This window comes from Bos indicus x Bos taurus, chromosome 1 (assembly GCF_003369695.1).
Source record: "Bos indicus x Bos taurus breed Angus x Brahman F1 hybrid chromosome 1, Bos_hybrid_MaternalHap_v2.0, whole genome shotgun sequence".
Taxonomy (NCBI): domain Eukaryota; kingdom Metazoa; phylum Chordata; class Mammalia; order Artiodactyla; family Bovidae; genus Bos; species Bos indicus x Bos taurus.
The window spans coordinates 57,102,543-57,127,001 of NC_040076.1; the positions used below are offsets into that span (position 1 = coordinate 57,102,543).

The following is a 24,459-nucleotide window of genomic DNA, read 5'->3' on the forward strand; positions in this document are numbered from 1 at the left end:
TCAATATAATACAAATATGATTGAAGGATAAATGACTACAGGAGTCTTTTCCATTTCTTCTCCCACCCTCATTTTTAAATAAAGAGGAACTATAGAAAAGTATGAGAAATGACAAACTGGGAGGGAAGTTACACTTTCTTTTATGGGAAGTAGAAATCCTTACAAGATTGCTAATACAGTCAACAGGATCTAATTTTACTCAAATCAAGATTAAATTTCAAGATGTTTTCTTATAAAGCAAAAAAGCCACCCAGTTTTCTGTAACTGTAGAATATAACAGCTTTATAATATCTTCAATACTCACCTCTTCTGGGGTGATAACTCCTGTTTCCTTAAACTTTGATTCCTAAAGACAGTAAAAAGAATAACAGTATTACACTGTCTCACTTTCAATTGAACAAACATTTGTGGGCAACTATTTGCCTGGCACCCATCTAGGTAATGGAATGACAAAAAAAGAATCTGTCACTGGTACCTGACCTCAGGATTATGTAGCAGAGGAAACAGACATGAAAATAATTAAAATACAGTGTGATCAATGCTACATTAGAGCAAAGCTCTTTGGAAAAACATTCAAAGGTTTATACAAACACTAAATCTCAAAATAATTTTGTAAAATGACCAAATATCATTATTTTACAAGTAAAAATATCTTAAGATGTTTAGACATCCTACAATTCAGCCAATGTCTCACTGAAATTGAGTAATATTAGAAACCAAATCTAGAAGTCCTAAACCATTTAATACTTTTCCATTATTTTCATCTCCATCAAGATAGTATACATTATACTCTCCCTAAAGCAAGGATGTTACTTATCAAATTTTTCTAAAGTTTAAGTTTTACATAAGATTTTATGGTAGAAATCTACAAAAACAAAGATCCATTTATGAACATTACTGATTCAAAAAATATCAAATAATATATACTAGGTACTATTTGTGTAATAGGGACATAGAGTGAATAAAATAGACCAAATGCATCCTTGTCTTCATAAGAAGTTTAAACTCTAGTGCAGGGAGAAAAGCCAAATGGTAATCAATACCAGGAAGAAAAATAAGGCAGACAGGCTACTAGTGGAGGTGGAAAGAGAGAGAGATGGTTATTTCAAATAGGATGGTGAGGGAACAAAGACTTCACTGCTGGGTGACTAGACAGTAGAGACCTTAAGAAAAAGAAACAGCCAAATGTTGAAGAGCATTTCAGAGCAAATGCAAAACCCAAGGCAAGAGAGTTTTTTTTTTTTTTTTGAGAGCTCTTGATAGATAATATAGAGGTTAGACTGGTTTTTAAGCAAAAGTGAGCAGGAGTGAGATAGGACCCTTTATCAAACCAGTATGGGCTTCCCTGGCAGCTCAGTGTTAAAAGAATCTGCCTGCCAATGCAGGAGACTCCAGTTCAACCCCTAGGTCAGCAAGATTGCCTGTAGTAGAAAATGGCAACCCACTCCAGTATTCTTGCCTGAGAAATCCCACAGACAGAACAGCCTGGTAGGCTACAGGCCATGGGGTCACAAAACCATCAGAAGCAACTCTGCGACTAAACAACACCCACAAAACAAGTATAGGCTTGAAGATCCCTGTAGAGACTTTGGCTTTCACTATACATATGCCTTTCAAACCACGATTTTTCTTAACTTTTACTTCCTAAGAAGAAATCATTCTATCTTTCCCAGGAATTTAGTTTTTTCTCCTTGCCTTCCCATGTCTAGTAGGAAACTATCAATACAAGAATTAGTTTTGTAAACAGGGAAGTTTGCACAGGGAAGAACAAGAAGAGGGTCATTAATTCTTTTTTCCTTATTACTAGAACTACATACTAAGAAGCTAAGACATTTTTTCAGTTTGGTGAACAAGTAGAACGCTTCCTAAAAACATAATCTTTTGTTGTAAGTTCAGTAAAATACAACTGGTCAATACAATAGCAGTTTCATGTTTAAGAGGTCTTTTACTCTTGCTCCTCTCTCCCTGAAACTAAAAAGTTTTAATAAGCATGTAGTATTTAAATACTGTATGCCTAGTTAGACATGTTTCTGAAGAGATGGCATAATATGCATAAGAATCACTTGATTTAAATGTCAAAATCATTTTCAATTTCAATAGACTGAATAATCTTAATTAGGATGGGTTTCACACTAAACAAATATATAGGCATAGCAAGTGTTGGAGTTCTCATTTATAAATTTTTTTTAAACTTGGCCCAAAAAGGTATAATTTTAAACAAGTCTTAGAAATAAGTATTTAAAAACACAGGATTAACATTTCCCATTGTCCTGAAAAGGTAGTAAAGTAAAATTTTAAAATACCAGAGTAACTTCCTGAATAAAGAGGAACCATTTCCAAGGGTATTTCATCCCCACACTAAGAAATGTAAAATCTTAATTTAAAACTTACAGAAAAAAACACTTAAGCAAGAAATTCTTATTCATTTATTTTTCATCATTGCTCGCTTTTTAGAAAGGAAAAATACAGTTACAATAACAAAAAAATTACCCTGAGTTATAAAAGAAAAACTCGAATGCACTTCGAGAAATTCATCTTTGAAAATAAGAAATCAGCCACCGGTTTAATAGATAATATGTCACAATTATTACTTTTAAAATGCTGTTATTGCCAATGTAAAATAAAATTATGTATTTAGAATGGTCAGGTTGCTCAAGTCCAAGATGAACTAGTTGCAGCTATTTCAAAACCTGAAAAAGGGGGCCTTTGCCTGTAAACTGGGATCAATGGTAGTGAAAAAAAATGTTGCAAATTTCACCTTGTTCTTTTGAAATCTAACAAAGCTGCGACCTCATTCACAACTATTTCAAACTCCTAATTATGAGACTTACTATGAAATTTGAAAGGAAAAAAGTGACATGTCATTTTAGTATCAAACACTGATTTAAGATAAGCAAATAATCCTTCTTTTAAAAGTTCAAAAGATTTCCGATGTTAAGATTTAACGTTCTTAAACCCACCTAGCTGCGGACCACCTTCCAACCCAAGGTACCTCGAGGAGCTGAGTTCCGACGGGAGTAGACAAGAGTACAGACTCACGGAGCGTTGCTCCGAGAACAGAATAAGACCGCGGTAGGGGGCTGCCCCTTTCCCGCGTACCACCCTCACCAGCTGGCTACACCGCTACCCGCCGGACACCACAGTGACACCCCGGCGCCAGGTCCTCGGTCCCTGCAGAGCCAAGCGTGTGCCTGCCAGCCCCTCGCACGGCCGGCTTACCTTGAGGACGGGGGTCAGGTACTCAGCCACTTCCAGTGCCTTTCCCTTCACCGTGTTAATCACATTCTGCATCCTGGGGCCGGAGGGGCGGCCGGCCCCGCGAAGGAGTGGAAAGGGCAGCCGGGGCAGGGAACAAGAGTCAGAAAATGTCCCCGCTGCGGCCGATTCGCCTCAGCACCCGGCCGGCGGCACCCGAGGGGACGGGTCGCGACGGGACGGACGGGACGAGGGGGAGGGGCGGCCAGCGCGGCGCGCGAGGGCAGGGCGCGCGCTCCTCTCGCCCCAGGCAGCGCGCCACAGGCCCGGCCGAGCTATCACCTGGCCGCGAGGGAGGGCGACGGGGCCGAGTTAGCGGGGAGAAGCGAGCGCACGCGCACCCCTCGCCCTCTGGGGAGCTGTCTTCTCCACCAAGCTTCACTCGCGCCCCTTCCGGCTTCCCCTTCTTCCTCTCACTCTCTCGCCGTAGCTCCGCCGCCACCTGGGCCTCACGTGACACAGGACTCTTCCCGACACGTGACGCGAGAAAGGCCGCGCTGGGGCGGGATCGGGTCGCTTCTCCCCTCCCTCCGGAAGCGTAACACAGAGCGCGCCTGCGCAATGGGCGGCAGGTCCGGTCATTCCCCATCGGATCGTTATTGTGCTTTTTGTTCCGGAATAGGAGGGTCTTGTCCAGAGGCCTATCCGCCTTTCTTTTCCTCTCATAGCTCCCTCGCCTATGGACCCTAAAAGCTGCCGCTGCTGCTGCTGTTGCCGAGCGAGACAGTTATTGTCTCAGCTCTAGGATGTGCGTTCTTCCACTAGAAGCTCTTCGAAGGGACCGAGGTAACCGCGCCCCCCGCGCCCGGGGCAAAGAAGTGCGCGTGCGTTTGACGGGAGGGCGCCGCAGACCAGATCCCTCTTGCGCATGTGTGACAAGAAGGCGTTCCTAGATGTTGGAGAGAAACCTGTCCTTACCGAGGAGGGGAGATATCTCTTTGGCCTCTGTAGGCTTAGGCCCGCTAGGGTTGTGGGTGTTGGCATTTTTCAACGCGTCTCCCATCAGTTTCCCAGGTCCTGTGCGCTGCTTTATACTAGGTTGGTTTGGGCAAGTTAATTATCCGGCCTAGAGTTTAGTAGCCTTAATATATCCAAAGAAGGCCTTAGAGTCATTGATATTTAAGTTGTCTTCTACTTTCAACAGTAATTCAGTATAAATTAACAGTAGTGTTTCGGATATTTTCATTTGGTCTTTATGGCAACGAAATCTTACCCAGCAAGCGCTTTTTCATCCTATGGAAAGACGCTACTGAGGAGAAAAATACAAATCTGAAATTATCTTCTAGAGCAAAGTTGCTCATAAGAATGAAAGTTAAAGCATTGTTTTTCTGCAGAATTCTGCAGTCCTAAAGTGTCCTTCTAAAGTGTCCAGGTTAGAGGACAGCACTTCTAACCTGGCTCTTGTCTTTACTGTCTAAGGAGTTCCCCCCTCCGATCAGAGATTTTAAAATTGACTCTTTGATTTCCTTTCCCCTGGTTTCTCTTGTACTCCTCAACTTTTGGTTTAGGTATAGCCATAGCTAGACATCTAAAAAAATTCCTTTTCTGTTCTTCACAAATAAGTGGTACTTGTGTTATGCTTAATCTGCCAGCATGGTTGCTGATTGAACTTATTATTCTCTTTAAGGGAATTAAAAAACAGTGGAATGGAAAGCAATTGTGGTCATCCCATGTTAAGCGCCTCGTCAGCAATGTATACATTCCTGCTGGGGGCCATATTCATTACTTTAAGCTCAAGTCGCATCCTACTGGTAAAATATTCAGCTAATGAAGGTAAGTTAAGATTTGGAATATGTATGGAGCACTTCCATCTAACTGCACATTTTCTTGTTTTTAGTTTCCTTGTATATAAAATGGGAATAATACTCTTAAAAGTTGGCCACCATCTGGTGGCGCAGATGGTAAAGAATCTGCCTGCAAGGTGGGAGACCCCAGTTCAGTCCCTAGGTGGTGAAGGGTCCCTGGAGAGGAGAATGGCAACCCACTCCAGTGTTCTTGCCTGGAGAATTCCATAGACAAAGGAACCCGGTGGGCTACAATCCAGGGCTACCGTCCATGAGGTCACAAAGAGTCTGACAGGACTGACTTTAAAAGCCCTCTGCTTCATGTAAATGATAAAACATGTTTAAATATGATTCTTTACTCTTGCATTCCTTACCAAGAAAAATTTTTGATGCTGAGTAAAATTTTTGTCAGTTAAGTACAGATCAAAACTTTTGCAGAACAGATCATAACATCTGACTGTTGCTTCAGTCAGCAAGTGTTTCTGAGCCTATAGCAATATATAACTTATTTTGAAATAGGAGATATATTTGGTCACCTGGCATTTGTAAGGTACTATTTTAATTACATTATCAGTGGAACAGTACAGGTTATTAGTTTTGGTAAATACGTACTCAAGAAATCTTTTATTATTCCTGATGTAAAAATTTATATTTTAACAGCTTAATTCACACTGAGCTAAATGTTAGTATTAAGGTTCAAAATGCATAATATGTAGACCTTATTCTTAAGAATTCACAGTTTATTAGTAGAGAAAATACATGTAAATGCATCAAGAAAATACAGTATAATTGCAGTTCTATACCAAAGATGCAGAGGTAGTTTAGAGTAGAAGGTGATATATTCTCTCTGAGAGAGCGTGACATGGACTGCAAAGAGATCAGGGAACACTTCCCTGGTAAGGTGACAGTTGACCTACAAGAAGACAAGGTGGGCAAAGGTATTCAAAACAGAAGCAGCAGCCTGTAAAAATCGACAGATGTATCAAGAAGCCGGGTGGATTGTGAGAACATGTCATTCAGAATTACTGAGAAAAAATTTTAAGGACTTGGAGGAGGGGAGGAAGGAGTGCTTGGCTAGAGAGGGCAATGATCACATAGTTGATCACACAGGCCATGCTAAGGATCTGACACTTTATTCTCTAGGCTGTAGATTCTGGGGGACAGGGAGTACTTGGAGAACTGTAAACAGCTGGGTAAAATGAGAAAGACTGTTACAACAGCTGGCTGAAGACAAGACTAAAGGAAAAGAGAAGTAGCCAGTTGGGGAGTTATTACAAATTCGAGCCACAGATGATGAAAACTAATGAAGGATTTTAAAGTAGGAGTAGAGAAAAGAGGATAGATTCAAGAAATATTCTAAACATAGAAAACACAGGACTTGAAAATTCCCTGGTAGTCTGGTGGTTAGGACTCCACTTTCTCACTGGCAGAGGGCCCTGGTTCAATCCCTGGTTGAGGGAACTAAGATCCTATAAGCGGTGTGGTGTGACCAAAAAAAAAAGACAGGACTTGGAGAGTGTACTGAATGTGGAGACTGAAGGAGATGAAAGTATTGGATAGCTCACTCAGAGGTTTCTCGTTTAGATGCCCAGTAGACTAATGATGCTCCCAATTGAGATGGAGACCAAGGAGGAAGAGGAGATTGGACAGAGCTCATAGAGATTAAAATTTTAGCTCTTGTACCTCACATGAGGCCAGGAGCTGTGTCCTGCAGTGTCTAGCACTTCACACATGTCAAGGAACTGCCAGTGTAGTGAATAAATAGAAGATAGTTCTTCATGTGGATATATTTAGTGAGCATTAAATGTTCAAGAATACAGATTTGGAAACATTAATATTAAATTGACATTCAAAACTTGATGAGAAGAGGGCTCATTCAGGGTAAGCACACAGAATGAGAAAATAAGAGCCAAAGATAGAAATCTGAGGAATGCCAATGGTTAACAGGCATGTGAATACTCAGAAGGACCTTAAGAAGGAATTAGAAAGATGAGAGAACTAAATGCACATGACTTGTAGAAGGGAGTTTGAAGACCAGGGGGAGAATTGCAATATCAGGATGAGATAAGGATTAAAACCTGCCCTTTGGAATTACTAATTAGAAGGCTCAGGGACTAGATAGTTGGAGTACTGAGGTGGGATCAGAAACCAGACTGTTTGGGGACAAGCTCTGAGTGGAAAGTGAGTATAATGGAGGTTTTTTTTTTGAGTTGGTAATCTTGAGCATATTTGTAGGAGAGGAGAAGAAGGCAATTAATAGAAAGACAAAAAAGATACACTGAAGCCAGAGGAAATACTTACTGTAACAAAGCTCCTGAAGAGAAGGGAAGGTTTTAATGGGGAGAATGGATGAATAGTGAGGCCATTGCTGTCCTCTCTGGGACTGAAGAGAAACCAGTAAGGATGAGTGTGGTGTAGACAAGATTGTGAGTGTGGGCAGAAGATGAGTGGAATGATTCCATGGCATGATTTGGAATCAGCCATGAGAGAAATGCAAGGAAAAAAACAAAACACAAGAATGAGTTGAAAAGCGGTGACAAGAGTTTGAAAGTTGTGGTCTGAGGCCCTCCATTTTTGTGTGTGCATGTATGCTCATGTATATCATGCCAGAGAATAATGCAAGTATTGTTGGAGGATAATAGAATGTGATTTCAGTCTAGCTTTGAGCTCAGAAAGGGAGGGAAAGATGTTCTTAGCTAAGCTTTTAATGATGGACGAAGTTTAAGAGGCAGTTAAGTAAGTTCCTGTAGTACAGAACACTTAACTGCCAGGCATAGGAAGATGACTAACATGGTCCCTGTCTTATTAGAAGCTTACATTTTAAGGGTAAGACATACAACATAAAAAATAAACATAATACAGTGTTATAAGCACTGTTAAAAGATTTATAGGTAGTTACCCGAAAACTGGGTTCATCTCTTGATAGGTGTTGAACCAAAAGATACAACCAGGCCAAAGGTCAGGAGAAGAAAGGATTTATTACTTGTAGCAAGTAAGGAGAACACCTGAGAGCTTTCCCAAAGCAGTGTCTCCCCAAACAGCAAAATTGAGGAAGTTTTAAGTTAAGCTGCATTTTATGAAGGGGCTTGGGTTATTGACAGAATCCAAACTGTAGCTGACTGAAGTTGCGAGGGGCAGAAGAGATCAACATCGCCATCCCTTAGCTTCTGGTTGATCTGGTGGTTGAACACTGCAGTGTCATCTTTACCATTGAAACTGAACTGGGAGTCTTTATAACCGATATGGTCGAATATCTTATGAACTGATATCTTTACTGATATCTTTATAACTGATATGGTCAAATATCTTATGAACTGATATCTTGACTGATAACAGTTTATTCCTACATTCTTTTGTTTCCATAAGATTCTTAATTACTGAGACCTGTTCAGAGATAAGCATTGTGGCCAAGTTTAGGTCACAGATGACTTAAGCTAAAAATGGCATCTCATGTCAAGAGAGCCATGCCTGTTCTCTTTCTCCAGAGACCCCCAACTTCATCTGCTTACAGTAGTGCTACAGGATTGGAGAAGAATAAAGGATTGATTATGCATGGGTTGAGAAGGTCAGGGAAAACCACAGAAAAGAGGAAGAAAGGATGTTCTGGGGAGAAAGAATGTTGAGTTGGCTTTTTTCCTTTCTACTTGGCCAGTTTGGTTTTTTCATATGACAACCAAGGGAAACAAAGCAAATATTTTTTTAAAAATGCATGCCTCAAAATAGTACTGGATAAAATTTATGTTTGTCCTTGGTAAAATTATTGAACAAGTTGTTTGTAAGCATTTGGAAAAAAGAAGTAACAGCTAAGTCAATATGTACTAACCAAATCTCATTTCCTAATTAGATTGACTTGTAAGTTGGGACATCTCTTCCTAATGTGTCAGTGGGTTTGGATGTGTCTGAGAGCGTGTTTGTCCACTCCAGAGCCCTGGGCCAGTTGCCTCTTGCCTCAGGCTGCTTTCTTCTTGTTACCTCAACATCTGTTTGTCCCAAAGTGCCTAACAAATATTGTTTTCCATGTGGACCGTGATATGAAACAGATAGGAAACCTCTGAGTTAGGGAATATCACAGAATGTATGTTGGTTTAAGCAAGGCACATAAGACACATAAGAGGAACCATGAGCTGGGTAATAATTCAACTACGTAAGTTGATAGCTGGTTGATGAGTCAGGCCCTGATTGTTAAGTAATAGTCCATTTAGAAGGTGGTCTCTAACACCATACCACAAAGCTTTCTTTGCTGGTAGCCCTAGCCCCCTCAGCACATTTTTCAACAACTTGAATGAAAACATTAGAGATGTAGTTCTCAATTTCAAAGATAATAAAATACTGGGGTAGGACTAACTAACACATTAGGTGCATTGACTCAAACATCGGAAAGAACAAAGCCAACTGGATGAAATTTAATGTAACCAGTATTAAAATCTAACTATTAAGTTTAGAAACAACTCTAAATTATTAACCATTAGTATATGTAAGCATTATATGGGTTTCCCTGGTGGCTCAGTGGTAAAGAATCTGCCTGCCAATACAGGAGATGCAGGTTCAATCCCTGGAAGATTCCCCTGGAGAAGGAAATGGCAACCCACTCCAGTATTCTTGGCTGGGAAATCCCATGGATAGAGGAGCCTGGCAGGCTATAGTCCATGGAATCACAAAAGGATCAGACACAACTGGGCAGCTAAACAACAACAAACATTATATAGACCAAAATTTATAGTTAAAAAATATTTCTGTTTCGTTTCAGAGAACAAATATGATTATCTTCCAACTACTGTGAATGTGTGCTCAGAACTGGTAAAGCTGGTTTTCTGTGCGCTTGTGTCATTCTGGGTTTTAAAGAAAGGTGAGTCTTGACATGGTACTATATAACTGGTTAAAAATCAGAGAATCAAAAAATGTTAGAACTGAAAGGAACATTTTATGTCAGTTAGCCTAGCCCATTAATTGTATATATGAGGATGCTAAGATACAAATAGAAGTATGATTACCCATGTTTGGCAGGTAAGGAACAGGCTCAAACAGAAAGTGTGAGGTGGTGCTGGGTAGGAGGGGGCAGAGCCCCAACTGTCCTAGTGTCCTGTCCACTGCTCTGCCTCTTGACTTGTTCCTGTGGGGTGTCCCATAGGGAGTTAGTTTGTATCCAAGTTCAGAATCATCTAAATCGCTGCTGTCTAACTTGATATGTAGCATACTGGACAGCCATCCTCATTTCCTTTAGGGGAGGTGGCATACCACTTGGAAGTTAGAGAAACTATATTCTGGGGCAGATTATTTTACTTTTCTGAGTTCCAGTTTCATTAGCTATCAAATAAGGGTACTAATCCTTCCTCACATCTAAAGTAAGTAGCTTTTTGTGGCTATTAATTCTCTAGTTATTGAACCTTACCTCTCTACTACTTTGGTCTGCCTTCCCACATCAGGTAAACAAAGAACTTTAGACTGCGAAAGGCTTGCCCTGAAAGATGTCTTTTCATTTTCTAAAGTTTCAGTCTGTGCGACGTTTCTAGTTGGTAGAATACATTTCTTATCTCATAAAATGTATGTGTCATTTACTAGGGCTTAAATTTAAATTGACTTCTATCTTTTTGTTTTATTTTACATTCTCTGTTACAGTACCTTCCTAAGTTTTTGGAATCTTAGAGATAGGATAATAACTCATACTAGGATGAGTAAAGTCAATTTTATCTACTCCCGTCTATTTAAGTTTTAGTTAATATCTCCCTTTTGTGATTCCCTCCCCCTCCTCCCCTCACACAGCCCGGCAGGGTAAAAAAATTCCAGCACAAGTGATTGATTTTTCTTTCCACTTAAAAATTTGAACTTGTTGATCTCTTTTGGCTTTATGCTCAGAGTAGTAAGAGAAACTGTAAAGGTATCCTGAGTTGCATTCTTCAGTGATACATCTATCTCAGGTTAGCAGAAATTAAGAAAATCGTAATTCCTAAGGTGTTGGTGATACCAGTGATGGACACAGTGGTGGGATGAAGAAAGACAGTAATGAAATCCTGTGTTGTCCTTGATTTCTCAAGACTAATAGTCACTTATGAAAACAAATTTGTTAAGCCTCTTTTAAAGAATTGTTGTCAGGAGTTGATATAAGTTACTTTCTCTAAAAGTATGTGCATTCTTATCAAGGTTATATATTTATTGCTGTATTTCTTTCTCCAGAAGATCATCAAAATAGAAAGTTGAGATGTGGTTCCTGGAAGGAATTCTTCAATTTCATGAAGTGGTCCATTCCTGCCTTTCTTTATTTCCTGGATAATTTGATTGTCTTCTATGTCCTTTCCTATCTTCAGCCTGTAAGTAAATAAAGACAAAGAAAATAACACTGAAAAGACAAGAGAAATGAATCCCAGAACTAACCTTTTTCTCTTTTTTAATTGTTTTCCTTACCTTTGTTAGTTTCTCATTGCCTCACTGGCCTTCCTAAGGTTTTACCAGAATCATCTGCGCACAGCCAATCTACTTGCCAGACTCTCCCACTGTGAAAGATAACTGTATTACACTGTGCTGACTGATCTGAAGGAGCTGCTTCCTGATCCCTGGATCTAGAGCCATCTCTGTGTAATCTTAACCTATCTGCCTAGTTTCTGAGCCATCCTGTGGTCATGCACCTCTAATGCTAATCTCAATACCCAGGACCTCCAGGCTGATTCTGTTGTTCAACTCAGAAAATTATATTCTCAGTGTACCGCTCTTATACTTGTTTTATGTGGTTTATATGTATTCTATTGGTATGATTTTCTTTTTGTGTTAGTCCTGTCATTTAACCAACAAGTTGTTTAAGGGTAGAGATTCTATCCTCCCAATCTAAATGCTATCCATGACTGATAATACTAGAAATGCTTCTTATCTCTCCTGGCATTCCCTGTGCCAATTTAGAGAGCCACTAGTAATCAGAATTAAACTTTGGTCTTTTGCTTTTGGAGCAGAAAGTGGCAACCCATTCCAGTATTCTTTGCCTGGAGAATTTCATAGATAGAGGAGCCTGACGGGCTACAGTCCATGGGGTCTCAAACAGTTAGACACGACTGAGTGATTAACACATACTTCTGCTTTTACTTATTATTCATTTGGAATCACATGTATTTTTTTCCTCTCTATAATTTTATTTTATAAAATGAAAGTTTCTGTTGCTGCATTTAACAAAATGTGTTTTAAAGAGCAAATTCATTCATTTTGATTATAAGTAGGATTTCTGTTGACACTAATCCTGTGTTTGAAGCCTCTTTAGGTATAGCCAAATCAGTTTGAGAGTGGGGTGAAAAGGAGGGTGCAAGAAGGCACTGAGGTAGAGAACAGGAGTTTGATTCTTTTGCACAGTTTAGAAGATTAGAACCAGGCAAAACCAAACTGCTTGATAAAAATAGAATAATGTTACCATACTAGCCCAAAGGCAAGGACCTGGGCCAGAACCCCAGAGCACCTGAGGTTCCTTTACCTGTGGTCCATTTTATTAGTAAGTTCATTGCATCTAAACTGTGTCCTCTTCTAAATTCTTTCACTTTTGTTTTTCAGATCTGAGAATTCCTGTACCCAACGACATAATTTTTCACATTCAACAAGTATATGTTTGTTGTGTTTTGTTGGTATCTAACAGACTAGCTCTGAATTTATACTGCTTTGCTAAATCCCCAGTACTGAAGCAAGATTGCAGCTTCCTGTTGTTACAACTTATTGCTTTGCTCTTCCTTCCTCATCGCTTACAACCACAGATACTACAAAATAAATCCCTTGGCATTCATATTCTGTGTATTGCTGTGCCCAAGCCTAGTGGGAAAGAATTAGAGATGCATGGCAGTTTGGGGGCAAAGAGCTCTGATATTTTGTTTATTCTGTACTACTACCTGGACAGAGTAGATACAGGGCCCCAGGCCAGCGGGCTGTTTCATTGTGGACCTTTGCACTGCTGTTACTGTGACTGATCAGAGCCACCACTTTCCCCCTTACCAGCCACATACTTTTGTCATCTCCTCTTACTTGTCTCCTAACCAGGAGTTTGCAAGCATTCATCTACAGAGAAAACCTTAATGGTTCCCATAAAAGTGGAGTGGAAAAAGAGCAATGTTGTATTCTTGGAGTTTTTGCTGGTTTTTATTGGATTTACTCATTTCTCTGATTCAGCTGTATATTAGTCATGTTTACTGGTTGTATAGATTGTGGAAACTCTTTAGGGTTTAATCAATGTAAAGTGACAGGAAGAAGGCAGTAGGACTTGTTTTTAAAAATAATTAACATTGTCAGATCCAGTTATGAGGATAGTGATAAATTTCATACTTCCTGGGCCAAAATGTACATATATTCAGATTAATATTCTCATATGTGCAATTTTACTAAATTCAGAGAAACAAACCTTTATAAAAATCTGGCTAGCACCTTTCTAATTTTTTCCATTGTTCAGAACAATGGGAATAAATCCAAAGGACTGTCAAGTATGAGTTTGGTAATGAATCACTGATATTGAATCACTGTAGTTCAACCAAGTAAATTGATTTCATTCTAGAACATTAAAAATGCTTAAAAACCTATACCTCTGTCTTCCTAATGTATAAATGAGCCTAACAGTACTTGCCTTTTCTCTCTACCCACAGAATCAGCGTTAAAAGACTATATAAATCTCTTTGAGAGCTTGAAAAAGTATGCTTTATAGTCATGGTAACTATTATTTCTGGACTTAAACCTTTAGAGTTTATAAGTATTTCCAGATCTGCTCTTACAGATTATTACTCAGGCATTTGCTGAACTTCAGCACATTTTCAAAGCCTGTACAATGATTTGATCATATCTGCATAAATTCAACCAGCAATAAAAATAGAATTTAATCCTCTAGTGAAGTAGTTGCCCTAATAACCCCTCTGGGTTTTGACCAAAAAGCTTTTTTTGTCAGGTGAACTTGCACCAAGCTGGGAGATTTCTGAGGTCAGTGCTTTGTTTGGATTGTAACTCTATCTTCTCTTTCTTTCTAGGCCATGGCTGTTATCTTCTCAAATTTTAGCATTATAACAACAGCTCTCCTATTCAGGATAGTACTGAAGTAAGTAACTTGTTGTGAAAGCATATATCATACTTTAAAGTGGCACCGCCTTGTTTCAGATGATATACCCTCTGAATCCCAAGGCTGGGATTTTATTGCTAATTGGCTTTGTGTATTGGGCAGGTTGTCTAACCCATCTGGAAAGCAGTTGCAATTCACTGTTTGAAATGTTTTTCCTTAGCATCTCAAAAAAAGAGACAAATGACTGGATTTTAATTATTTTAATTTTTAGTGCCGGATTTTCAACAAAGAATTCATTAGCTTTTTCTTTTTTTTTTTAACAGAATCTCTGTACATTAATAGGGAACCAAGAAGTTCCTAAAATTAATGTATTTGTTATTTGGAGTTTGGAGATGATAAAAAGTGACAAATTGTCTTTATTAAAGTCCTTGAGATAAGTATATTATTTAAGCTGTAACTGGCAGAGGATTTGCATCACATTTAAATAGTCTCTGCTGCAAAGAAAAGGCCAGAATGTCCTAAAGTGATACAGGATCTGGGTACTTAACTCCGGTTTAATTTGTTGTTTAATGATGGTGGTGATGATGGGAAATAAAATAACTTTTTGTTATATTTGTTGTGATTGTTTTAATTTTACATTTACTTTCTGTTTTTAATTTCTTTCTCAGTGTACTGTGACAGAGTGTTTTCATAATTGATGTGCACAGAAGGGTGAAAGGCTTGGTACATAGGCACTCAGCAGTTATTTGTGGAATCCCTTGATGCATTCAGTTTAGAAATTATATGATATTCTTGAAAGATTTTCTTTTACCTTGAGGAAGCATTCAGTTTAGTGGTTGATGTAAGATATGGGGGAAAAAATGAACATAGCATTTCAACCAATTTAAATGTTAGAGCAACTGAAATTTGCTTTTTGATTACTTTCTTCATTTATGAATTGTGAGAATAATTCAGTCCAACTAATAAGTAAAGAATGCTAATCCAAAACATTTTATGGTCTTTAAAATCAGCGTGAATGTCACTTAGTAGGATAAAAGTTGGCTTCTAAGGAGATATATGTAAGCAATTATATTTTTATATTGAGTCCTGTGATAAAATTGAGATTCATTTCCATAAAGGAAAAACTATTGGCACTGACACACAAAAAGGTTCACTATTAGGGGAGCAATGGTTTCAAAAACATGCATTTTTTTGTTTTGTTTTGTTTGAGGTTTTTTTTTTTACCTTTAAGTTAAAAAAACGTTTTCTTCCTATGAAATGATAGTTTATGCGTATGCATGGTGTTACTATGTAATGCATAAGTATTATGCAAAAATTACATTAATTTAAAACTGATTTTCCCAAAGAGAAGGTTAAAAGTATGTTATTGCCTGGCTTGAGATTGGCCAGTAGCTCTAGCTGTGTCCAGAGTTGGTTGGTTGTTTTTTTTAGTGACTCCAGAGCATGAGCAGGGCCATAGGCTGAGGTGAGGGCCACTTGGAAAAGCCCTGCCCAGGGTGCCCTGACTGCCATGTGGGCAGCTATGCGGGGAGGCTCTCCATCAGGCAGTGACCAGAAAACCCTAGGGCCTCCACAGGGCCTCTCCGCCCTATTTTAACTTAATCCCGTAAGGACCACTAATGGTAGGTGCAGTTAGACTGGGCCTGCCTGGAGCCCGGAGCCACTAAGCATTTTGCAGCCTTTGGGCAGCTCCCCTTGGCTGCAGAGAAGGGAGTCTAGGTGAATAGGCTGGGGGCAGAGGGGCAAACAACATTATGAACTATTGTTCAAACTTTTTTTTCAATGATTTTACCTTTTAATATTCAAAGCAGTAATATTGATTCTTAGGCATTTGTTAACTTTGTTGTTAGTATCTCTGTTTTTTTTTAAGCTTTATATTTTGTTTTGGGGTATAGCCGATTAACAGTGTTATAATAGTTTCAGGTGAACAGCGAAGGGACTCAGCCATACATAGTATGTGTATCCATTCTTCCCCAAACATCTCTCCCATCCAGGCTATACAGTAGGTCCTTGTTGGTTATCCATTTTAAATATGGCAGTGTGTACATGTCCATCCCAAACTCCCTAGTATCCGTTCACTCCATCCTTTCCCTCTGCAACTGCAAGTTCATCCTCTAAGTTTGTGAATATCTCTTTGTTTTGAATACTTAGAAGTTACTTGGTAAAGAAACAATAAATCACTCCATTTTTATTATTTCCAGGAGCTTTAATTTAGTTCCCAGAGTGAATCTTAGTTTGAGTAATTCACAAATCAGCCCTGAAGTTACTTGAAATAGTAGAGCTAAAATATGATAATAAACCTAATAATGTATTTTATGGAAATACCTTTTAAGTATTACCTGTTAATAAATTTTAAAATCAATTTTGTTCTGTTTTGATCTTTTTATTGGTGGTAATGTATATTGCTTGATTTCCCCTATGTAACTTGATTTTTGTGACTCTTTGATGGTCTTTTGCAATAAAATTTTGACCTAAAAATAGTTTGAGTTTTATCCCAAGTTCTTAATTTGTTTGCCATAAATAACTCATTTAGAATATTGAAGATCTTGTCTTATACTTGACTCTGGCAAAGCCATCAAATACCTTCCCCATACAGGTAAAGAGTATAAGGCTATACAGGTAGAAAAAAAATAAGTCCGATGACTAATGCAGGAATATACTTGTAAGAATTTGAAAGTGAGAAAAAGAAAACTACCACTATCCAAATGTCTTATTCTAAATCCCATATGAATGCATAGATTCCCTCTTTGAAGTATAATTAATGATTCAAGTGGAAATATGATGAGCATGCCTCAGAGCCCCATTGGTTTGCCCTTAAGGCTTGGCAGAGTTGTATACTCTTGTTTGCTAGGCTTTAGGGAATAATATTTCAACCTGAACATCGAGATTTGGGAACAGAACCAGGAACAGCACTTTCTTTTACCTAAAGAATGTGTATGAGTTTTTCTGATTTCTTCAATGGGCAGGGAAAAAAATTATTAAAAAACATATTTTGAAACTTTCATAGGTATCTTGGAAGCGTGGTAAACTTTACTTTCAGAAGTAGCAGGAAACACAAAAGTGCCACTCAGTAATATAAGCATTTCCCCAAAACCATTCATTCCCATGATAAATATTTTTTATAAGTTCTCATGATAAATATGTCCCTGGTCGTCCTCTGTGCTAATTAGAAAGGTATGATGTATGGTTTTTTGAAAAAAGTTATTTTTCCACTTAAATATTTTCTTGCTCTGCCTTGGTTTACCACCAAATATGGTGTATATATGTATTTTGTGTATATGTATGTACGTATATATACACACTTTAGAAAATTTAACTTAAGATATGTGAGTTTTCATTCATCATTCCTTTGATGAAGAGCTAAGGCCTTTCCTTTATGTGTATCTGGGATTTGCTGATGGGAGTTCTTTGGCTTCTTTCTTGCTTGAACCTACCTTCATTATACATCATCCATGGTTTCCAGTTCCAATTTCTTTAAAGTGGAACAAGCCTTAAAAATATTTTTATAGTAGATTCTTTATTATTCATTCCCCAATCTTAAAACTCACCTGCACCTAATTCAAAGGCAGTTTTTTTTTAAATCTTGTGATTTGCCTAAAGCTTTCAAGTTAGTTTTCATAAAAATAGCAATCCTTTTCTTTCACACATAATTTATGGTTTCTATAATCATTAAAATATATGATTAGAATAATGAGCTAACCTGGCAAAAACAAGTTTTGGAACTGACACTTGTTTTGAGCAAAAAGTTCACTTGGGAGGAGAGGCCCTCAGGTTCAGCAAGCAGCCGTCCAGTCAGGAGCGGTCAGCTCCACACATCAATCTGAATGTCTCACAGAGCAGTGGAGAGGTCGGTTGAGTGTCTACTGTTGTTGTTCTGTTTCGAAGTTGTGTCTGACTCTGCAACCCCATGGACTGCATCACGCCAGTCTTCCCTGTCCTTCACTGTCTCCCGAGTTTGCTCAAACTCATGTCCATTGAGTTGATGATGCCATCCAACCATCTTATCCTCTGTTGTCCCCTTCTCCTCCTGCCCTCAATCTTTCCCAGCATCAGGGTCTTTTCCAGTGAGTTGGCTTTTTGCTCAGGTGAGGTGGCCAGAAGTATTGGACCTTCAGCTTCTGCATGAGTCCATCCCCTAAACTGAGGAGGACTCTTCTGGGCATAATCAGTCATCATTTCTAAGAGTGCAGATTCTCAGCTCACTTTACAGAATAACTTAACTGTTATATTTTCTTTGCTGAAAATCTATTTTCAGCCTAGTCCTTAGTAATTTTTAACCCCCAGAACATTCCTGAATGAGTTATTATTTATAGCAGTTACCATTTAGCTTGTATAAGGCTTTACTTTCTTAGGTTCTTTTTTCTCAGTGTCAATATTAGTGAAAATCTATAGCTTCTAAAGGACCGTAGAGTATTATCATTGCCTCTTTTACCTTGATGTGTAGTAATTGCTTATATGATGATTCTTATAAATTAAGCACTTCATCTGTGTCTTCAATTTCCATCACATTAGCTTTCTACCACTGAAGGTGTGCCACTTGCACCTTCAGAAATGTAAGTGACTAGTTAACAGTTTCTGACCTCATGAAGTAGGACTATGCTAGTCCAGTCACAAAGTGCTAGATCTGGTTATTTGAAAGTGTCTGCACAAGAAGACATATGACATGATCAGATAGTGCTGCTTTTGAGACTGTGTAGTTAGCAGTTTCACAGCATGAAACTCTATGGAAGCATTGGTAAGATCAAACACGTATTCTCATATAGTCATACTGGGTACTCAGAATTGTATTGATACATAAGAATTGCATTGGTCCAGGAGGAGGACTTAAGAAAACCATAACTCGGACTGCTTCCTTGCTCTCATGAATACATGACCTTAGGGAGGTCAGTTAACCTCTGAGAACCATTTCCTGCCCTAGAACAAACTGCCTGACCCATGGTAGATGCTCAACAAATGCTGCAGAATTCTTCTAGTTCTCACCTGTTGCTTTACACATCTGCCTTTGTTTATGTTGCTCTATTCTTGGTATCCCTCTTCTTCATCTGACTGACTGATCGTCAAACTTGAAGGTGTTGTCACCTCCAGAAGCGTCCTTGGCTGTTCCCACCTGACTGCCATCCTCCTCTTTCCTTAGTCAACGTACATTCTTTTAGCCTTTGCATAGACTCTTGCCTCTGCCTGGATATATCATCAACTCTCTTTTCACATGACAAACTTCAGTTTATTTTTCATCTTTCAGCTTAAGTGTCATCTCCTCTTCAAAGTGATACCTGATTCTATTTACAGACTCAAGTGTTCCTTCCTCAGTGTAACCTAGTTGTTCTGTGTATCACATGTCACACGTTATATTGTCATCATTTAGGTATGACTCTCCCTATTAAAGTATAAATTCTTAGAGAATGGAGACCAAGTCTTTTTTGTCTTTGCAGAATGCCTGGCACATAGTTGATACTCATTAAGTGTCCGTTAAACTGAATTTAGAAAATGGAATAATAATCATTACATCCTCTTTTTCTCAAAATGTGTTTTTGGACAAAGTAAATAAATACTTTGTCAACTGAAACACTAAAAATATATATATATATTTTAACTTGTCTTATCCAACAGTAGTTTGGGGGGTAATGCCTTATGATGAGGCTATGGATCAGGGAGCTAGCTTCCTCCTTAAATCATTTCTGGATCATGAATACTTTTGAAAATTTGACAGAGCTTTGAAGGGTCTCCTGGAGAGGGTGGGGAAGGCCAGAAATTCACCTGTGTATTATAGAACCTTTGGCACACACTGTAAGAATTCACAGAAAAGTTCATCACATTTTCTTCCAATTCATGGAAACTTGATTAAGAATTCCTGCTTTAATGTACTTTATTCCCAGATAAAAAGTGATTGTACCAAACAACTAAGATCAGCTCTCCAGGTAGAGAGGAGACTTGGTTAAACATAAAAGTTCGAAGGAAATTTACAATGTGAAGATCCCCTGAAGGAGGAAATGGCAATTCACTCCAGTAATCTTGCCTGGAAGATTCCATGGACAGAGGAGCCTAGGGGAGGTTGCAAAAGAGTCAGACATGACTGAGTGACTAAACAACAGCTAGGAGAAATGACTGGATGGCCTTAAGGGACAATTACTCTAAAAAGTGAATAAAAATAACAAGTTCAAGAAGCAGACTCACCCAACAGGTTTCCTTTGAACTTGAATTGTAGAGAATGCTAGCAAAAATGATGTGGTTCAGGCAACCAAGTACTCAAGTAATTAAGTGTTCAATAGAAACAGTTGATGTGGGAGGGGAGAAAATGAGTAATTAAAAATCTCCTTTCTCATCTTTGAACAGGAGGCATCTAAACAGGATACAGTGGGCTTCCCTCCTGATTCTGTTTTTGTCTATTGTGGCCCTCACTTCTGGGACGGAGACCTCACAGCATAGCCTGGCAGGACATGGATTTCATCATGACGCCCTCTTCAGCCCATCCAATTCCTGTCTTCTCTTCAGAAGTGAGTGTCCCAGGAAAGACAATTGCACAGCAAAGGAGTGGACATTTTCTGAAGCTCAGTGGAACACGACGGCCAGAGTTTTCAGTCACATCCGTCTTGGCTTGGGCCATGTTCTTATTATAGTCCAGTGTTTTATTTCTTCAATGGCCAATATCTATAATGAAAAGATACTGAAGGAAGGGAACCAACTCACCGAAAGCATTTTCGTACAGAACAGCAAACTCTATTTCTTTGGTGTTCTTTTTAATGGACTGACCCTGGGCCTTCAGAGCGGTAACCGTGATCAGATTAAGAATTGTGGGATTTTTTATGGCCACAATGCATTTTCAGTAGCCCTTATTTTTGTAACTGCATTCCAGGGCCTCTCGGTGGCCTTTATTCTGAAGTTCCTGGATAACATGTTCCATGTCTTGATGGCACAGGTCACCACTGTCGTCATCACAACGGTGTCTGTCTTGGTCTTTGACTTCAGGCCCTCCCTGGAGTTTTTCTTAGAAGCCCCATCAGTTCTTCTCTCAATACTTATTTACAATGCCAGCAATCCTCAAGGTGTGGAAAACGTACCTAGGAAAGAAAGGATTCGAGATCTAAGTGGCACTCTTTGGGAGCGCTCCAGTGGGGTAAGTTTGTGAGGATGCTGCTGCTTCCCAAATTCAAAGCGTGGTTATACGAGAAAAGAAATAGATCAGGGCTGTTTTATCATAGGATATATCTGATCTCTGTGAGTTTAAAAAATCATTCAACATTTGCTGGACTCCTTGTGTGTAAGGGCTCATGATAGTACTGTCAGGGGTTGAAAAAATTATAAATCAGAGTGTCAAGGGCCTTATCCATTGGCTGTATCATAGAATATTATAGAGTCATAGAGCCAGAGATGCTTCATAGGTTATCTTGTCTAGTCTCCATAGCTTTACAATGAAGAAACAGACTCTAAGAGGCTTACTGGGTGACAGATATTAAGTGAAAGAGCTTGTAACAAACCCATGAGGTCTGACTCCTTATCCATTCATTACTCTTCTCACTGCACCATAGTTGAGGAAAAAAACTTCTTTGATAAGAAAAGTTGATCTTCAACATTAGTAAGTCTTGTTAAATGTATCACTAAATTGAAAGCCTAGCTCTTTCCGTTTCTTGGTAGTTACTCATAAACCAGAGGGTTGCTGAAGGACATGCCTTGTTTATCTCACTAAGAAGCTGGTCCCCAAAAGAATCTCTGCAGGTTGACCAAAACTGTTTTCTAGAAAAGTACACATGCAGTTATTCTGAATATTCTTCTAAGTGCTTATAATCGTTTTAGGAAGGTCTGCAATGGCACCCCACTCCAGTACTCTTGCCTGGAAAATCCCATGGATGGAGGAGCCTGGTGGGCTGCAGTCCATGGGGTCTCAAAGAGTCGGACACGACTGAGCGACTTCACTTTCACTTTTCACTTTCATGCATTGGAGAAAGAAATGGCAACCCACTCCAGTGTTCTTGCCTGGAGAATCCCAGGGACGGGGAGCCTGATGGGCTGCCATCTGTGGGGTCGCACAGAGTCTGACACGACTGAAGTGACTTAGCAGCAGCAGTGATCTTTTGGAGGCTCAAGTTAGGAGTTAGATGTATGTTTAAATAAAACATAAAATAAGAGTCCTCTATCTAGGTTTAAATTTACATTTCTCATGAACACAAAAGATAGTTCACACAATTAACATACTTCGTGTAATAGTTCATACATACAATGAACATTTTACTCTGAGAAAGTTAGCTGCTTATTAGAGTTCATGGTAGAACTTCCCTCATTAATGCCTCTGAAGTGATGATACGACAGATTCTTAAAATGGAAAAACTATAAGCCTGCTCTGATCTCAGTCAGAGTATAGATTTATAAATTCTGTATTCTTTTCCAAAAGTCTAATAACACCGTTTGCCCTACTTTTTTAGGTAAAAGAAAATGAATTTAGGTAACACCTAGTTTATACCTATTTTTGCAACCTTTAGTCATTTCCCTTCAGGACCAGCAGAGGGCGCGCTTTACTTTGCTCTTGTTAACTTTGAAATTCAAATACTTAGAAGTGCATTCCAATTTTTATGATCTCATTATATGTCTAAAATTAACTTTCCAAGAATAAGTATTTCATTTCATTTAGCCAGATTATAGTTTAATTAAATAAGATCCATGATTTGTTAGTAAGGGTTCTCATTAGTAATCATTAAAAATGGAGCATTTCTAGTTTTGTCCTAATTACTGATTTCATGTTTCCTTTTAGGATGGAGAAGAACTGGAAAGACTTACCAAACCCAAGAGTGATATTGAATCAGATGAAGATACTTTCTAAGTGGTACCCAAATAGTTGGCAGCTATCACAAACATTTTCACTATGTGTGATAATTATCTTTTCACTTTGATAAACCAAGAACATTTCTAAAGCATAAAACTCTTTGCATATATCTAACCATTCCCAAAATAATTCCAACCAAAGCTTAGAGGACCTAAAGGCTAAAAAGTTCTAAGGAACTGACATAAGAGTAATAGTATGGCGACTGCATTAATGACATGGTACTTAGTACATTGTGGGCTTACCAGGTGACACAGTGATAAAGAATCCATTACAGGAGATGCAGGTTCGATCCCAGGGCTGAGAAGATCCCCAGGAGTAGGAAATGGCAACCTGCTCCAGTACTCTTGCCTAGACAATTCTTTGGACAGAGGAGCCAGGTAGGCTATAGTTCATGGGGTCTCAAAGAGTTAGACGGGACTGAGCACACACCCAAACACTTAGTAAGTCAAGATACATTTGCAAATTATTTTCCTCCTCCTCCATTCCAAAATAAACTTGTGATAATCATGTTAGCTTTACCCTGTAAGTATACAAATAGAGATCAGTTTGCTAGATTTTCATAATTGTGTGGTTCTGCTCTGCATGCCATAGTCTTCCCTTTTTTATCATTATAAATATCACTTAGGTTGTCCTTTGAATTTTGAGGTCATGGAGATAGTCATTTTGTAATTAAAAAGCAATGTGACTCTTTCTAAAAAATTTGCTTGAAGGCCACAACATTGATTTGAGAATAATGTAGTCTGCTAAATATTTTGCCAAAGAAACAAAATTTTCAACAAAAATCTCAGAATTTTAATTTTTAGGAATTTTCAGGGAATTTTAGTTTTAGTGATTATCCTTTGATGTTTTTCTATACAAAAAAGCTTCAATTTAGGTGAAAGTTGGTTTCCAGTCCTCAGTTATCACTTGTATTTTACATCAGTTAAGCCAGCTGTGATGGGTTTTTTCTCCACAGTTTGAGCATGTCACTTTTGGATTATTCTATTTCAGAGAACTAATAAGCTACTTTTATTAGTTATTAAATAGAAGTTATGATTATTATATGTATTTATAGCATATTCTGTTCCTAAAGGTTAAGCCACTGGCTTCAGATCCTGCCAGACTGTTGGTAAGACTAGTGCCGAAGACTTCCTTTTAAAAGAGTCACTTTGCAAACAAATGACTTTTACTGAACTATGAATGGTGTTACTCTAAAAAGAGGAAGGCTAGTCATAAATAAAGCACTTTATAGTAACTTATTTCACACTTACACTGCATGGTATTTTTAGAGGTATTTTTGCATGCATCCAATTGAGTCTATGAGTTAGAAGAGTCAGGTGATAGGTAATTTAAAAATGAGGAAACAAATGATTTGCCCAAGACTGTACAGCTGGATGGCGATAGGACAAGAGCTGACTTTAGCTAATAGGCTTGTGTGTTTACAGAGTACTATACTGTAAATATGAGCTTTAAGGTATCATTTTCATACAGTTTGTATGTCTTTTTTCCCCCTAATTTTCATGTAGATAAATATAAGATGATGCTATTAATCCATCTGTGATAGCCAGAATAATATGAATGGCAAGAGTTGGTGGAAATTTATAAATAAAATAATTATTAAACCCTTA

General features: G+C 38.6%; 2 protein-coding genes across 10 annotated transcripts in view; one reads left to right on the forward strand and one right to left on the reverse strand.

Annotated features, from left to right (window-relative positions):
• ATG3 (autophagy related 3) overlaps positions 1-3,710 on the reverse strand; it is a 34,600-nt gene extending 30,890 nt beyond the window's left edge. The window contains exons 1-2 of the mRNA XM_027519324.1: positions 3,220-3,710; positions 305-346 (exon numbers count right to left, since the gene is read on the reverse strand). Coding sequence (XP_027375125.1) covers positions 305-346; positions 3,220-3,291 — 114 coding nt within the window. The 5' untranslated portion in view covers positions 3,292-3,710. The remainder of the gene's footprint in view (positions 1-304; positions 347-3,219) is intronic.
• A 90-nt stretch (positions 3,711-3,800) lies between these two features.
• SLC35A5 (solute carrier family 35 member A5) lies at positions 3,801-24,459 on the forward strand. 9 transcript variants are annotated; one of them, XM_027518960.1, is made up of 9 exons: positions 3,844-4,041; positions 4,883-5,028; positions 9,787-9,885; positions 11,211-11,344; positions 12,564-12,610; positions 13,637-13,700; positions 14,012-14,079; positions 20,371-21,151; positions 22,781-24,459. In XM_027518960.1, exons 6-9 carry the CDS (start codon positions 13,698-13,700, stop codon positions 22,847-22,849), a joined length of 921 nt encoding a protein of 306 aa, XP_027374761.1. In that variant the 5' UTR covers positions 3,844-4,041; positions 4,883-5,028; positions 9,787-9,885; positions 11,211-11,344; positions 12,564-12,610; positions 13,637-13,697; the 3' UTR covers positions 22,850-24,459. The 9 variants fall into 9 exon arrangements, with proteins under 9 accessions (XP_027374521.1, XP_027374692.1, XP_027374606.1 ...); XM_027519041.1 differs by lacking the exon at positions 12,564-12,610; XM_027518720.1 differs by lacking the exons at positions 12,564-12,610; positions 13,637-13,700 and having other exon boundaries at positions 3,801-4,041.